General features: G+C 48.7%; 6 protein-coding genes across 6 annotated transcripts; 1 reads left to right on the top strand and 5 right to left on the bottom strand.

Moving 5' to 3' along the window:
- Positions 1-533: 533 nt before the first annotated feature.
- Positions 534-2,673, bottom strand: N7537_009348 (telomere repeat binding factor family protein; the record flags this gene model as incomplete). Its single annotated transcript, XM_056900402.1, has 2 exons — positions 534-1,470; positions 1,625-2,673. The coding sequence occupies 2 exons, from the start codon at positions 2,671-2,673 to the stop codon at positions 534-536; spliced, it is 1,986 nt and encodes a 661-aa protein (XP_056749070.1).
- Positions 2,674-3,122: 449 nt separating this feature from the next.
- Positions 3,123-3,647, top strand: N7537_009349 (uncharacterized protein; the record flags this gene model as incomplete). The annotated part of the gene is made up of 2 exons (XM_056900403.1): positions 3,123-3,184; positions 3,239-3,647. The coding sequence occupies 2 exons, from the start codon at positions 3,123-3,125 to the stop codon at positions 3,645-3,647; spliced, it is 471 nt and encodes a 156-aa protein (XP_056749071.1).
- Positions 3,648-4,447: 800 nt separating this feature from the next.
- Positions 4,448-5,964, bottom strand: N7537_009350 (RasGEF domain-containing protein; the record flags this gene model as incomplete). Its single annotated transcript, XM_056900404.1, has 3 exons — positions 4,448-4,750; positions 4,811-5,299; positions 5,359-5,964. The coding sequence occupies 3 exons, from the start codon at positions 5,962-5,964 to the stop codon at positions 4,448-4,450; spliced, it is 1,398 nt and encodes a 465-aa protein (XP_056749072.1).
- A 4,159-nt stretch (positions 5,965-10,123) lies between these two features.
- On the bottom strand, positions 10,124-11,324 carry N7537_009351 (40S ribosomal protein eS4; the record flags this gene model as incomplete). The annotated part of the gene is made up of 5 exons (XM_056900405.1): positions 10,124-10,177; positions 10,242-10,536; positions 10,676-10,960; positions 11,029-11,166; positions 11,314-11,324. 5 exons carry the CDS (start codon positions 11,322-11,324, stop codon positions 10,124-10,126), a joined length of 783 nt encoding a protein of 260 aa, XP_056749073.1.
- Positions 11,325-11,640: 316 nt separating this feature from the next.
- Positions 11,641-12,854, bottom strand: N7537_009352 (aspartate-semialdehyde dehydrogenase family protein; the record flags this gene model as incomplete). Its single annotated transcript, XM_056900406.1, has 3 exons — positions 11,641-12,446; positions 12,508-12,765; positions 12,824-12,854. The coding sequence occupies 3 exons, from the start codon at positions 12,852-12,854 to the stop codon at positions 11,641-11,643; spliced, it is 1,095 nt and encodes a 364-aa protein (XP_056749074.1).
- A 581-nt stretch (positions 12,855-13,435) lies between these two features.
- N7537_009353 (aromatic alcohol reductase) lies at positions 13,436-14,454 on the bottom strand (the record flags this gene model as incomplete). The annotated part of the gene is made up of 3 exons (XM_056900407.1): positions 13,436-13,888; positions 13,950-14,363; positions 14,419-14,454. The coding sequence occupies 3 exons, from the start codon at positions 14,452-14,454 to the stop codon at positions 13,436-13,438; spliced, it is 903 nt and encodes a 300-aa protein (XP_056749075.1).
- Between the last annotated feature and the right edge of the window lie 241 nt (positions 14,455-14,695).

Below are 14,695 nucleotides of genomic sequence, written 5' to 3' on the forward strand. Positions count from 1 at the left end.
TGTGACGGTCATTGCTTGATTTTTTTTATGCTCGTTTGATATCCGAATTCACTACTTCTTACTGCCCAATCAGATGCAGATACAAGCAAGTACAGATTTTATTTGTTATCTGGGTGGACAGGCGCGTTTTCTACTTTTTCTTTTTCCGTCAATTTATTATTACTTTTTTATTTGGTCTGATATTTTGTGGTACCATCTTTATGCATAGTGAGAAGACCAAATCTGTTGCATCCTTTTCTCTATAGTGGGAATTTGATTGTCGATGACATTGAACAGCAAAAAGATAACTTTTATTGAATAGAAACTGTAGCAAAAACCATCGTGTACTGCGGGATATAGATCAACAAAGAAGACAGACCGGAGGAAAAGAAAAGACGATATAGAGCACCAAAAATGCAATGCAAAAAGAAAGAGGACAAGAAAACAAAAACGGTATGAGAAAAAGGAGAAGAACGAAGACCAAGACGCAAAAGTAAATTCAAAAATCCATGACATGTGTTGGTGACATAGTGCATCCAAGGCTCGGCCCCTGATTATGTCAATTCATCCCAAATCATAGGAGCAAGGGTATTATCTTCCCACGGAGTCTCCACTGCGGAAGAAGCACCCGCCCCAGATCCATCATCCAAAGAGAAAGAAAGCACACCCGAAGCAGCGGGAGGAAGATACATCGAGTGCTCCAAAAAGCCCTGCGGAGGTGGAGGTAAGAGCGCGGGGTCAATCTGGGCAAAATTGGACTGCGAAGGGGTAGCAGCGTGACTCCTCCTAGGCACCGAGTTGCGGGGAGTGGTAGCCGGAGTCGAAGTTGGAGTCATGGCATAAGTCTTACTTGGAGATTGTTCCGTGTTGACCGGATGTGGACGGGGGGTCGATGCGCCTGTAGTCAACTCCTGGCTCTGGTTTTGGTTGGTAAGGGCTTTTCCGCTCACAGAACCACCGTCGCGATAAGCGTGTGGGAACTTCGTTCTGAAGCGGTCGCGAAGGTCTGTCGCTTTGCGGTGGCTGAGGTTCAACCGTGAATCTTGCTGGATTAGGGTCCATTGGAAGCCGTGCACTGCGTAGCCTTTGAGGAGGGCTTCGTCTTCGGCGGTTGTGAAGGGTCGCCGGGAGCGACGTTTGGTTTTCGCGACGTGTGGTTCGGAGATTCCAAGAGAAGCTAGGGTTGTGCGGGACTTGCTTGAGAGAGCGGGTGTGCTATTTCCTGATGAGGGTGACTGCAATTGGGTAATGCTACTACTCCCGGGATTTGCGTCCGGCGTGGATGAGACGGTACTCGAGATAGAGGGGTTTTGTGGATTGCGAGTCGGACTTCCTGCTCCAGACTTTGGCTCAAACCCTTGATTGGAGGGCATTATATGGGAGAGCTGGATTTTGCCAGGTGTTTCGTCGGAGCCCTCTGCTTTCGCTTTGAGTAGGGTGTTAGCGAGAGTGGCGTGTAGTTGTTTCGCAGCTTCGTTGGGATCGGATGCGCTGTGCTAATATTAGATATCTTGATTGGGTGATGTTAGAGTGTTAGTTAGATTCGGATTGCTTACTTGTAAGCCCATGGACATAAGACTCGGAATCTTCAACATAGCGAAGCTTTTAGCGTAAGCCCATACAGTTGACTAAGAACCGGGCATACCTGTCTTTCAAATTCGAGGCAGTTCGTTGATTAAACTCCAGTTCCGGTTGAGCAAGAATAGCAGTCCAGTTGCCAATACCACATTTAATCACGCCTCGGAGTAAAGTAGTCGTCTCTTCTTCGGACCACTTTCTCAGGTTTTTACGGGACCGGCCGCGAGTTTTAGGAGACAGTGGCACATCTTCTCTAGGAGGGGGTAGCAACGCCTTACTGCTCTTCGGTATTTCTGCTTCGCGAACAGCAAGGGGAATCTCATCAGGATCCACTGGGTTAGTACTTTCAACACTTTCGTCATTATCATTACGATCGTCGTCTTCATCCACATTGAGAGACGTCCTGAGGGTTTCTTCGAGCCTAGTATCCCGTCTTTCCGCAGGCTGGCTATCTAGGACAGCGGCTTGGGCCGAAACTAACGTCCCGGGGTCAACACCAGCATCGCCTCCGGAGGGCTTAGTCAAAAGCTGGGAGATATTGGACCCAGCCTCAATGGGTGGAAGAAGGGCAGCATTGGGCGGAGGCTCATTCAATCCATTTAGAATAGCAAATGGCCCAAATGGAGGAGGCCGCTGTTCCTTCTGGGCTTGAGGGATAGGTAACTGTAGATGCTCGCTGAATGAATCGGCCTGGGGATCTCGGCGTCGACGCTTGCGGGGCCCTTGAAGGGCGTCATCGTCGAAGGACGACGAGAATGGAAACTTTTCCAGGGCACGGAGATTCACAAAAGCAGGAAGTATCGGCCTCGGGGGACATTCCACATTTGACTGCGAGTCTGCTGAGAGTTCGGTTTTCCTGATGCGCGCAGCGTTTAGAAATTCCGTAACTGTCGGCAGGCTGGCCTTTGCATTTGCTGGGATCTTTCCATTATTGCTGCTTGAATTGGAGATATTATTCGAGTCCCGTGTCCCACTGGCATTGGGTTCGAGGGGCGACGGGACGCTTAGGGTTCGTGATGATACTGGTTCTCGTAGAGGGGCGATACGGAGAGAGAGTTGAGGGAGTTCGCGGAGTAGTGATTCATCAAGAGGCCGCAATGCACTCGCAGATTCCATTTCGGCCAGCTATCACAGATTGCATATCATCCTGGATGTCTCTGACATATTGTGTCCATGACTTTGGGGATCAGAAGATGAAGCTCTGATAAGATCCATACGATAACGGATACGGGCGGTGACGAGTGCCAGTAAAGCGGGCCTCCGGGGGTGTCTACGTCAGCTTCCCAGCATTCTGCCCAGGTGTCGAGAGCCCCTGGCAATTCTTTTTAAGGATCTCCTATCTGAATTCCGCTCATTGATTTGATCGGATTTTATCATACAATTTACATTATATACTTGATATTTGTCGTCAGCAACTAAACGTGAGTTGCCTTTCTCTCTGCATAAGTGAAGCTAGCGTGAGCTTTGTTTATGCAGACCGCTCCGATCGAATGATAGTCAAGACCAAAGCACAACAATCAAGAAGAGACAAACAAGAATAACGTTAAACGCTATAGGACCCCAACATGCCAACCATCTTCCCAACATGGCCACACATCCTCTTCGGTGTCCTTGAGCCTATCTCTCTGTACGACCAGCTCAACCCTTCCTCCCAACCATGCACTGACCCTACTTAATGCAGGGCCCTCGGCAGTGTCTTTCCCCTATTTGACCTCCAAGGCTTTATTGCCGGGCAAACACCCACCATCGCAGCCCCTGCCACTCTGCACCCAAGCAGCATCGCGCTCGCCTACCAACTCGGCAATATCTACTCACTCCTCTTCCTAGTCGGCGTGGGAGTTTGCCATGCCACAACAGAACCAAGAGTACTACGCAACTATCTAATTGGACTTGCTATTGCTGACGTAGGCCATGTCTACGCCACGTACTTGGCGATGGGCTGGGACGCATTTGCAGACGTTGCGGCATGGAACGCTTTGACCTGGGGTAACATTGGGATCACGACGTTCCTGTTCATCAATAGAATCGCGTATTTCTTGGGCATTTTTGGATATGCGAAGGCGCCTAAGGCGGCTGCAAAACGCGAATGAGGTGTGACCTGCTGCTTTGGTTGGCCAGACCAATAGATGCACTCTGTCCTTTTCTTGTTGAATACCAAAGAAAAAGCAAAGAAATTTTGGGCGGGGTCTTCGGCTCACCCTCCTCCCCTTCCATTTTCTTCCCTCCCTTACTTGTGCGTGGGTTTGCATATGTGCGTGGTTCATCTTTGGCTCTACTCTTGCCTGAAGCGGCTCTTCGGATGGAATGGGTTTCATCTGATTCGTAGATCCTTGGTCGTCGCATAAGAGAGATAGAAGGCGTGGGATGCGGCTGGGTGGATCTGCTGGCATGCTTGTATTTGCTTAACTACATTGGGGATTGTGGACGAGATAAGCTGGTCTAGTTACATTTTCAGATCTAATGATCGTCCACTGTTATGCAAATATAAATAGAACCTTGAATGTCACCAGGGAAAAAAAGGAAAGAAAAATAGATTCATATTAGCACAGTGAAACGCCGGACTCCCCTCCCCGGTGCTGCCCGATGCTAGCATGGGTATCAGAGTATAGAAATACAGATCATAAAATATAGCATTTGAGGTCGTCATCTGTAGATCCCCCCCCCCTCATAAAACTGCCAAGGAAAAAACACCATCAATGCGTTAGCTGCTGACCAGCAAGACAAACAATCGAAACAATCTTTAGCCCACGCGAGGCGGTCTCGGCCACCTGCAGCCACACAAGCCAAGCACACACCGAAGTATATTGCTTTTATTGTCTCACCGGAGCCGGAGCCGAAGCCGGAGAGGAGCCTAAGCAGGCCGCTGATCTGGTGACTACCTCTGTGGGCTTTATTTGGTGCTTTGCATATACTGAAAAACCGGCTGAAGGACGGATTCGCCGTTTTCTTTGTGATCGCGGATGTGGGCGATCAGGAAAGGAATGCCGGGGAATTTTTGGTAGTGCTGGCGATAGGTGGCAAAGTTGTCAACGGAGCTCATGAGGGAGATCATCTCTTGTGGGATTAGGGTCTCGAGTGTAATCGCGTTTCCTTGGGCGGTGGTGTTGGTGGGGCGTGTTGTCAAAATGGTATAGGTGTGCAGGCCTTTGATGATGGCTGCGAGAGAATGATAATTACGGGTTGTTACGAGGGACTGTTCATGTGGTTATATGGTTAGAGGAGCTCGGTGATTTTGGGAGTAAAGAATACTCACCTGTGCACATTCTTGCAGATATGGAATCAGGTCTGGAAGTGCAGCACAGCATTCCCAAATAGAAATACTTAGTTTGCGCCACTGTAGCAGCAATTTTCCCACGACAGCATCCTCGGCTATCAGGCTTTGTCGGGTCAACTCCGCAAAATTGTGCTCGTCCAGGCCTCTCATGCTGCGGGCCAAATCTGTTGGAGATGTTGACTCGAGATAATCGTCTAGGAAAGGAATGGATGTTTCAAATGGAGTTTTCCAATCCATGGTAGGAGCATGGATGTACTGTCGGCGGAATCGGATTGCCAAAACGCTCAAAATCTTAAGCATACCCGTAAGCCCTCCTGCTTGGTCCTTGAATAAGGCCTGGATAGGACCGGCGATGAATTCAAACCCAGCGGTGTTCGGTTTAGAAATGTCACGATTCCCGCCACGTCGCACAGCCAGTAGGCACTGGACCAGCGCTCGGTGTGCGAATGGACTCCGCGACCGAAGATGCTATAGAAGTCAGCTTAGGCTCCATATAATGATGATTATGGCAAACTTAGGTAACGTACCTTTTCCACTTCTGTATATAGAGGAATATCCTCTACGTAGGCACTCAGATGGTCCTGGAAAATAATATAAAGAGCTGCATGCTGTTGCAGGAACCACTCCACGAAAATAGCCCTGTATCCGAGAGCAGCACGTACAAACTCTTCAAAGGCAATCTGTCGGAAGTGGAAATGGCTCTCGGCCTCGATTGCGGCAGCAATTTCCCGCGCATCTAGAGTAGGGCTTGATTGTGGTGGGAGCCAACTCCAAGGAATCGGCTGGAAAGGAGATATACTTGACCGGCGTAGGATCTCCTCCACCCTCTGTATATGAGAGAGATTTCCAAGGAGCTGATACTCATGGGGCTCGGACAGCGCGATCAAAAAGTTGTCAATAATGTCCACAGTTCGAGCGCAAAGCGAAGTCCTCGGGAAATTTTCGTCGCGAAAAAGACCGAATTGGATCACACGGCGGATTTCTTGGATATCGAAGGCCCAGAACACAGTTGTCGCCTCGTCTTCCCACCAGCGATAAGACACGAAAAAGGAGGGAATCTCCAAGTTGAGGTGGAAGATAAACGGATAAGAACATCCCCAGTGTAAAGCCGTAAGGCTAGATTGAGCAGGCATGGTTACTTTCATGGGTAACGAATATGGTCTGTCCTCTGGAGTGGAAAAGGTCTGGGGGGACGGCTCGAAGACCGATTCTTCTGGGCTGGTCGATTGCATTTATGCGGACACCATCGGGAAAAGAAAGCAAGGCCAACACATTAGGCAAAGGACACACTGACGCTCATGTAACACGGCGCTTGAATAGAGTAATTATAGGACAAGGATGCCCAGGTGAGAGAAGAGGTGTATGCTAGACGCGCGAGAGCAGGAGGTACGGCGGGATACTCCGTATGTGTACGAGAAATAGGAAAATAACTAAATACGCACAGATAATAAACAAGCGGGTTGATCGGAAAGGTGAAGGTGATTGGTTTTAAACATCAGACCTGAGCCGATGGATTTCCTTTATCCCTGTTACTTGTTTCCGCCACGTTCGACACATCACGAGGGTTTGAAAATGGGTCAGGAACTCTGGGCATATTAACAAACGGGGCACTAATCCCAGTTTTCAGGCTGCTGGGAGGCATCCTGACCGGAATAGCTATGGAGAAAAGGGGGGAAATATTGCCTTTGGAAGTATATTGAAGGGGCGAGGGGGCTTACCCAATTCAAACTCTAAGGACCAAACCTCCAGGGGCCCTACATCGGGGAGAAACTGGTGAACTCCATAAAAAGGAATTAGATCTGCAAGTTGGGCTTCTCTGCTGGTTACCGAGATTGTTATGCCGAACACCCGTTGGCCGTTGGGCTGCAGAAGGGAAACCTTGGAAAGATTTAGCTCGGTTAACAATATGACAAGTGGAGAGAGTCTCTTTAGTTGCTGAAGGAATCGGTTGAGAAGCGGTCAACCTCCAAAGATTATTCTGGAATTTCAAAATCGGGACCTAATTAGTCAAGGATCATATTGTCTGTATGAGATATATGAGAGACAGATACGGAGTCGATCTCCACTCGATTTCTAAAAATGACTGATTGGTCCAGATCCTGTACACAAAAATGGGCGCTAACGTAGTGGCCGTAAAATGCCAATGTGGAGTCACTGACGATCAAAGGAAGTTTTTTTTTTTTCGGGAATATACGAATCGAACACTTTAGAATACTTGTTTATTTCTTTGTGGATTTTATGGAAGTCTGCTATTGGTTTGCCCGTCAATCCTACCGGAGAGAATTATCGAATTATCGAATTATATTTATGGAAGTAGACCATCTAAGCATCAAAATATCGAGTTCTAGGCAAATTTCCAATTAAGACGGCGATCAGGAACAAGTTTTGAACCTTGTGGCTTAAAATGGTAGACCGTTATTATATCCTTATATCAAGAATATAATTCCAAATTAACGTTTCGCTCTTAAATTAAAAACAAGATTATGCTTCAATACTACCTTGACTCGACCCGTGCGAGATTCCAAGGTTCCTAGCCTTGCTTACTACACCGCTAGACCGACACCTCCAATGTTCGATGTCCAACAACTTAAGCCCAAAGGATTGACACATATTTCCTGTTCATGTTCTTTGAATTCTTCCACCGACATTTCCATGCCGGTGGCGTGCGAAACAATCCCCACCGCATAGCTGGCGTTGAAGTACAATGTAAGTAATTCTACGATGGGTATGTTCTCCAGTCCAATCATTTCCAAACTCTACGTGAAATTCCATCCAGATTGTCTCCCTAGACCCAGTTCCTTGGGACTGGGACGGATCGCGGTTAGATCCACGCATTCCAAAGTTTGTGGGGAGGGATATCATGTCAGAAAAGGTGATGGTTCTTGAGTTTCGCAACTTGATATCTTATTTCCCGGGGTACCATCTATGATAGTTCGAAGTGCAGCATCCATATGCGGAGTTTATAGTGAACCGCTACCAAGTTCTAGGCCCGGTATTTGCATTTCCGACACATAAGAAAAGAAAAGTCTCATGACTCGCTTCAATTTGGAAGGCGCAATATCTGGCCTCTTCCTATGTAGCTTGGATTTACACCGAGTCTCCACTTCTGTCGCCTTAGATCGCCGGCGCTTCTTACGAGTGGATTGATCGATTGATCGATTGTGCATTTGAACAAAAGTACACAACATTCTGGATTTCAGGGGGGTCCCCGCTTAAGAATAACCCACAACCCACAACTGCAGTGTTCTGCATCCCCCAGATAGTTATACCCAGCTGTGCGTCTCGTGTAGCCTGGATTCCAAATTCCTAGGATACATGCTAATATGCCGGCCAGTGCAGCCAGCCACCTAGAATGCAGCATGAAGCGATATAATCAAGGCAAGATCCCCCTTGCCACTTCGTTACTACCTCAGCCTTATCTTTCTTTCCCTTTTAATATGTTACCACTACTAACCCCTGCAAAGGCCTGTTCACCTCTCTCCACACTGCATAAAATGATGGGTCAGGTATTATATAGCCCCATGCTGTCGTGCATACTTTCCAGCATTTCCACCTGGACGGCGCTTGGAACACGGAGACCTTAACCCCAGAATCCCCAGTGGTGTTTCGAACGTGGGACAGCCGAGTGCTAGAATTGAGTTTGGATCTATCAGATTATCCCGTTCCAACCCGTTGGCACGACACCCATGATAAGCCGTCGGAGAAATGTAAGAGAGAAAATATACTTCTAAAGACTGGACGTGCGAGCCGGTTGGTTCGCTCATCCCTTGTTGTCTTCCCCGTGATCGCTCGGAAGGGTGTGGTAGGTGCATTTAGGTTGAACCGAGCAAACGCCGATTCTATAAAGCCATTGCTCTTTCTAGAGCCGCTCAACTTTCAAGAGCCGCCCAACCCGATAGAGAATGAGAGGTTGCCTCCCCAATCCGACACCGGAGATGAATAAGTTATGCTTAGACAGCCTCTCGCTCTCGCTCTCGCTCTTCCTGCTTGTTTTGCATAAGCTCGCCTATATAGTTACCCACTTTTAACCCGGACTGTAGATATATATATGTATCTAATTCCCACTACAAATGGTTGTCAAGCGCCCACACGGTCCATACATATACATGCAGTACGGAATAAGCAAAAGACCAAGTACTGACGGCCGGCGGTAAAGGAAACCTGGAATAACCCCACATCGGACACTTTCTGCTGTTGCATCGCATGAGCTAGCTCCATCTGCCGGGCACACCTCGATTTTCATTACACAGCATGTGGATATCAATCCCAATTCTTGGCCCAGCCAAGGATCCCGATCTACACACATCGATTGGGCCGCGATACCTCTGGCATCACCGTGATCGCCACTGATTGCCATTGTTGACCTCTGCAGGTGATGATCTTTCTCCCATAACGGGCGACTCGGGCTGCTTGGGTATAAGTCAACAATAAGGCGTTAATAATACGCAAGTTTGCGAATCAGAACACCGGCCGAGAAGATCCGGACTTGAGTTTGTTACTCTAGTCGCTATCTTCAGGATTTTGGGCTGAAAACTCGGTAATTTCCGCTTTCCCCGTGCGGTGGCCACGGGTACTACTATGTACACCGACACGGGAGGGCGGTTGCATCGGACAAGCCGAGGTGCGGTGATGAGGTGGTGCGGTGGTGCGGTGGTGCTATGGATTGATCCATTCGAGCTACCGGGGTCGCGCCGGAGATGAGCATGTAGGCAATATATTACGGGGCGGGATGATGCATGTCTTAGATCTTCTTCTCTGCTGTTGAGATGCTTGGTCTCAGCTTGAGACTGCCGAAGCAGGTTCAGCCGAGGCTTTATTGTGCAGGAGCTCTTGGTATAGAAGGCGAGCTTGATTAGTGCTAGCGGGGTTTGAGTCGTAGTAGAATCTGGGGGTTGTGAGGCATTTGCATCTTGACTACATATTACCAAAGGAAAAAAACTACCTGTCCCCTGATCTTCATGGAGTATATAAAGGTATCCCTGGGATGATTGCGGAGCAATAAGCACAGACATATGAGCTAATCATCCAGGAAGTGGTAGTGTTGAAGATCGAGTAAAGTAAAGTAAAAATACGGTCATTAAATAGTTCGAAAAAGAGGTAACGTTAAATGGTATCATATCACTCGGAAACGAAGCGGTTAACCCGTTCCTGTTTTGTTTGCTATGGTTCGAACCTACGAGAATGCATTATCCAAGCCCGTTAAGCAAGACAAGACGCCGTTTCCCAGCTACTGTTTTTAGTGTTTGTTTTAAGCTGTCAGCTAATCCACGAATATCAGAAGATATTGTGAATTTAGTTGGCGAGCTCGTGGGCACGGCGGCGGTCACGCTCCTCAGCAATGGAGAGCTAGGGAAAAAAATGTTAGGGTATAATTCATAGAGAAATCGGTGTTGGGAGAAATATAACGTACCTTGACACCCTTACCCTTGGGGAGGGAAACCCAGGGCTTGTCCTGTCCAATGACGAAGACGTTGGACTCACGGGTAGCGAACTGGTTGTCAAGAGCATCGCGAACGTGGACGATGTTGAAACCACCGTCGTGACGCTCACGGTGAGTGATGACACCAACACGACCCATGTTGCGACCACCAGTGGCCATGATGACAACACCGGAGTCGAACTTGACGAAGTCGAGAATCTTGCCAGTGGCAATGTCAACCTTGACGGTGTCGTTGACCTTGATGGCAGGGTCGGGGTAGCGGATGCTGTAGAGCGCAAACGCAAGTTAGCAAAACCATGTCCTGATAAATTGGGATCTTACTGTTTCCATTGTCCTCCGCCGATCAACCAAAGCTTGGTCCAACGACTGAATGACACGGAACTTGTGTGGAGTGTGGAACTCACGTTCGCGCATCGTGCGTAACCAAGAATGGGATCCCGCCCTTGCCGAGCTGAACACGCTTGACCTTGCAGAGCTTGAACTCAGCCTCCTCAGCCTGGATGCGGTGGACGGTGAAACGGCCCTTGGTGTCGTAGATGAGACGGAAGTGCTCGCCGGTCTTCTCGAGAGAGATGACGTCCATGAATCCAGCGGGGTAGGTGGTGTCGGTGCGGACCTTGCCGTCAACCTTGACCAGACGCTGCATCATGATGGCCTTGACCTCGCGACCGTTCAGGGCGTACTTGAGACTATCAACGAAAGAAACGTCAGTGGCTGTTCGTCGCGTATCGAGGAATTCAGGGTGTCGCGTGCGTACCGGTTACGGATGAAGACAATCAGGGGAAGGCAGTCCCGGAGCTTGTGGGGACCGGGGGAGGCCTTGGGCGCGTAGGTTCCGGACATTTTGTCCAAGAGCCAGTGCGAGGGCGCACTGAGGCGCTTCTGGTGCTTTCCGCTGAAAGAAACATTCTTGTTAGTGATGGTGTTCCGAATCGAGAAATTTTCGATCACTCTCGCAGCGACTGGCTGAACTCGCAATCTGGCAGATAGACGAGGCCAGTGTGCAGAATAGTGATGTAGAAGGCGATCTCATGAAACTTACGGGCCGCGCATTTTGACTGATTTGTCGACTGAAGGTTAGGTGGTCGGAGTGTCGAAAGAGAAGGCTCAAGCCGCGAAGTGGTGATCCAAATCAGAAAGGAATTCGCTTAGTGTGTGGTGATTGTGAGCCCTATTCTCCACTCGGACCAATCAGACTCCACTAGTGGATTTTCAACGCTTGCTTATGTCATCTACATTCGGGGCCCTGATCCACCCGTGAACACGTGAACTTCCCCTTTAAGAATCGAGACCAATGAGATCTAATTCATTTGTACGAAAACCTGTATCTATTTGACATGCGCTGATAATTTCACTTTTCGTAACTGACTTAAATGTAGCCCTTGATAACTGCAACCTCGGCGTTGAGGATGGATGATCCAGCGGCTCCAATGACGGTGTTGTGAGAGAGGGCAGCGAATCGGATATCAAAGTGACCGCCTGGGGCACCCTCACGAACACGGCCAACACTCACTGTATATCCACCGGAGATGTTACGGTCCAGGCGGGGCTGGGGACGGTCGGGCGCGTCGAACACCTTAATAGCGGGCTCTGGTGCCGAAGGAGCACCCAACTTCTGTGCCTCGGACTTGTACTCCCGTAGCGCCTCCTTGACCTGCTCGGCGGTGGGGGTCTGGCGGTTCTTGAAGCGCAAGGAAACGAAGGCCATGTGGCCGTCAGTAACACCAACACGGGTGCAAGTGGCGCCGATGCGGAGACCAGTCTGTTCGTCGAAACCGGTAGCGCTGGCATTCAAAGAACCCAGAATCTTTTGGGCTTCGTTCTCGAGCTTGTCCTCCTCTCCACTGATGTAGGGAATGACGTTGTCGAGGATATCCATGGTAGGTACACCGGGGTAGCCGGCTCCAGAGACGGCCTGCTCGGTGAAAACCTCGACTTCCTCAACAGGGCCAAACTTAGCCTGGAGAGCCGCGAAGGGAATGACGATACCAATGACGGCACAGTTAGAGTTGCAGACCAGGAAGCCCTTCTTTAGACCGTACTTCTCACGCTGGTGAGGAATCAGATCCAGATGTTGGGGGTTGACAGTAGGAACCACCAAAGGCACAATGGGGTCCTTGCGGAAGTTCTTTGCGTTTGAGAACACAGGGATCTCAGCCTTAATGAACGCCATTTCTAGGGGAGGTGTCAGTACATCGTCTAATATGTGAAATTTGATACATCTGATACCACATACCTGTCTCGCCAGCAACATCGCTGTTCAGTCCAGAGAAGACAAGGTCACAATCCGAGAAATGCTCGGGCTTGCAGTCACGCATGACCAAGTTGCTGAGCTTCTCAGACATGGGAGAAGCCTGCTTCCAGTTCACGGCATCCTTGTACTTCTTGTTGGCTGAGCGCTCAGAAGCACCCACAGCCTGGAGCTCAAGGAAGGGGTGGTCTGCCAGCAGTAGGATGAAGCGCTGGCCCACGGAGCCAGTGGCACCGAGAACACCTGTAAAATGTTAGCATTGAGCGATGGATAGGATAGCTTGAAAATTTCAAGAACGTACCGCACTTCTTCTTCGGGAATGCAGTAGCCATCTTGCTTTTGAGTTTTATATGAAAACGGGTATTAATCTTGTGGGAGTTAGCAAACCAAAAGTTCCAATAAGTCAAAACTCGCGATCAATCAAAAGATATACAAAAGAACAACGGCTCCATGCTGAATTGGTTCACATATTACCAGAGGCCTGTATGAGTCAAAGCGTTTCGAGAGCCCCGCATGCAGTATATAGGAGGCTCTGCTAACTTCAATGCTTCACAGATCACATGGCTTAGAGTTACAGGAAACTTTCATAGCAAAATATCAATATGAGATACAACTGTACTTACCGCTTCGCTGGTGATGTGGTTGAAGGCTTGTAACATTTCACCGCGACAGCGATATCGCTCTCAGCCAATTGCCTTGCCCCGCGATTAGTCAGACTAGTCAGCGTCCTACGTTCGGACAAAATGTCTACTCCCCGATTGGTCAAAATATGTGGGTCTTTAGTCAAAGTTTAATGTCCCAGAATTTGTCTTGTTTGCATTATTTCTTTCTATGGCAGTCATATGTTGTTGGAAAAGATGTTAAAAGACAACGGCACTCAAAAAGTGGTCTGTGATATGGCTAAAAATTTGATCTATTTATTGAGCACACGCTTGACGACATTGCTGACGGTTTCCAATTGAAGTCCCAACACATCGTTTGCCAGCTTCTCCTCTTTGGCATAGTTTGAATGGAGACCCGGGGTGTTGCCATACACAGTGGCTCGAACTAGAGAAAAAGCACCACTAAAGTCCCCAGCAGCAAGTTTCTTGGCTGCTTCGGTGACTTGAATGTCGGTGGTAGTCTCATTTACTGTCCATTTCACTCCTGACTCCTCCTCTAAAGTAGCAAGGATGTCCTTCTGAGTGGTTTCAACCGAGGCAATGAACAGAAACTGGTTTTTGGTTTCATCAGGATGCACCAGAACAGAAGCAACAGCCTCGCCGAGGGCCTTCTCATTGGTGAAGGTGAAACTCTTGTTGCCCCCATCCCAGATAGTAGCTGTATGGCTGGCAATGTCAAATTCCAAAAAGCCATTTGCAAGACCCTATTCAAAACTCACTGATTAGTTCACGGTCGAGAATTACAATTCGCGATGGAAGAATTACCCAGTCAAACAAACCGGAAGCAGCAATACCGGTCCAGGTCAACCCGTCGGTCTCCTTACTCTTGAGGTACTCGATGAGTTCCTTCTTCTGTCCGAATAGTGGCAGCAATTGCAATACAGCATCATTCTGGCTATTTATCGAGAACTCAGATGGGATAAAACGCTTGACGCCTGCGCGGATGGCAGCATCAACAAACTTCTTCTGTTCGCCAAATGCAGTGGCACCCACCACCGAAATGACGACGTCTTTGCCCGTGAATGCAGCCTCGAGACCTTCGCCTGAGTAGTCGAACTTGAGAACATTCACGCCAGATGGGAAAGTTGCCTCGCTCTCCTTGCGGGAGATGACGGTAATTTCGAACCGGGAAGATGCAGAAAGGCCATCAAGAATGATCTTGCCAATGCTGCCGCTAGCCTGCTAGGTTGTCAGCTGGGGTGACATGTATGTTTTGAGGATGGAATTGATGTACGCCAATGATTGCAACGTTCTTCAAATATGATGCCATTTCGGGTTATTGTATTGTAGATGAAGTACTGATCTTGGATGAGAATACTTGTGCTTTCGTGCCTGAGAAATGTGCAACAGCAAGGATGGAATGACATCTTTATATATTTTAGCTGCCCTATTTCGCTATATCTATCTGATGTTGATTTCACATCAGGCTGTGTATGCAAATACTACCTAGCACAACAATGCGGACCCTCTGTCCGCTGCCCCGCTCCAACCAATTAAACAACACCTATAAT

Source organism: Penicillium hordei (genome assembly GCF_028827395.1).
Source record: "Penicillium hordei strain IBT 12815 chromosome Unknown utg000005l_segment0_segment0, whole genome shotgun sequence".
Taxonomy (NCBI): domain Eukaryota; kingdom Fungi; phylum Ascomycota; class Eurotiomycetes; order Eurotiales; family Aspergillaceae; genus Penicillium; species Penicillium hordei.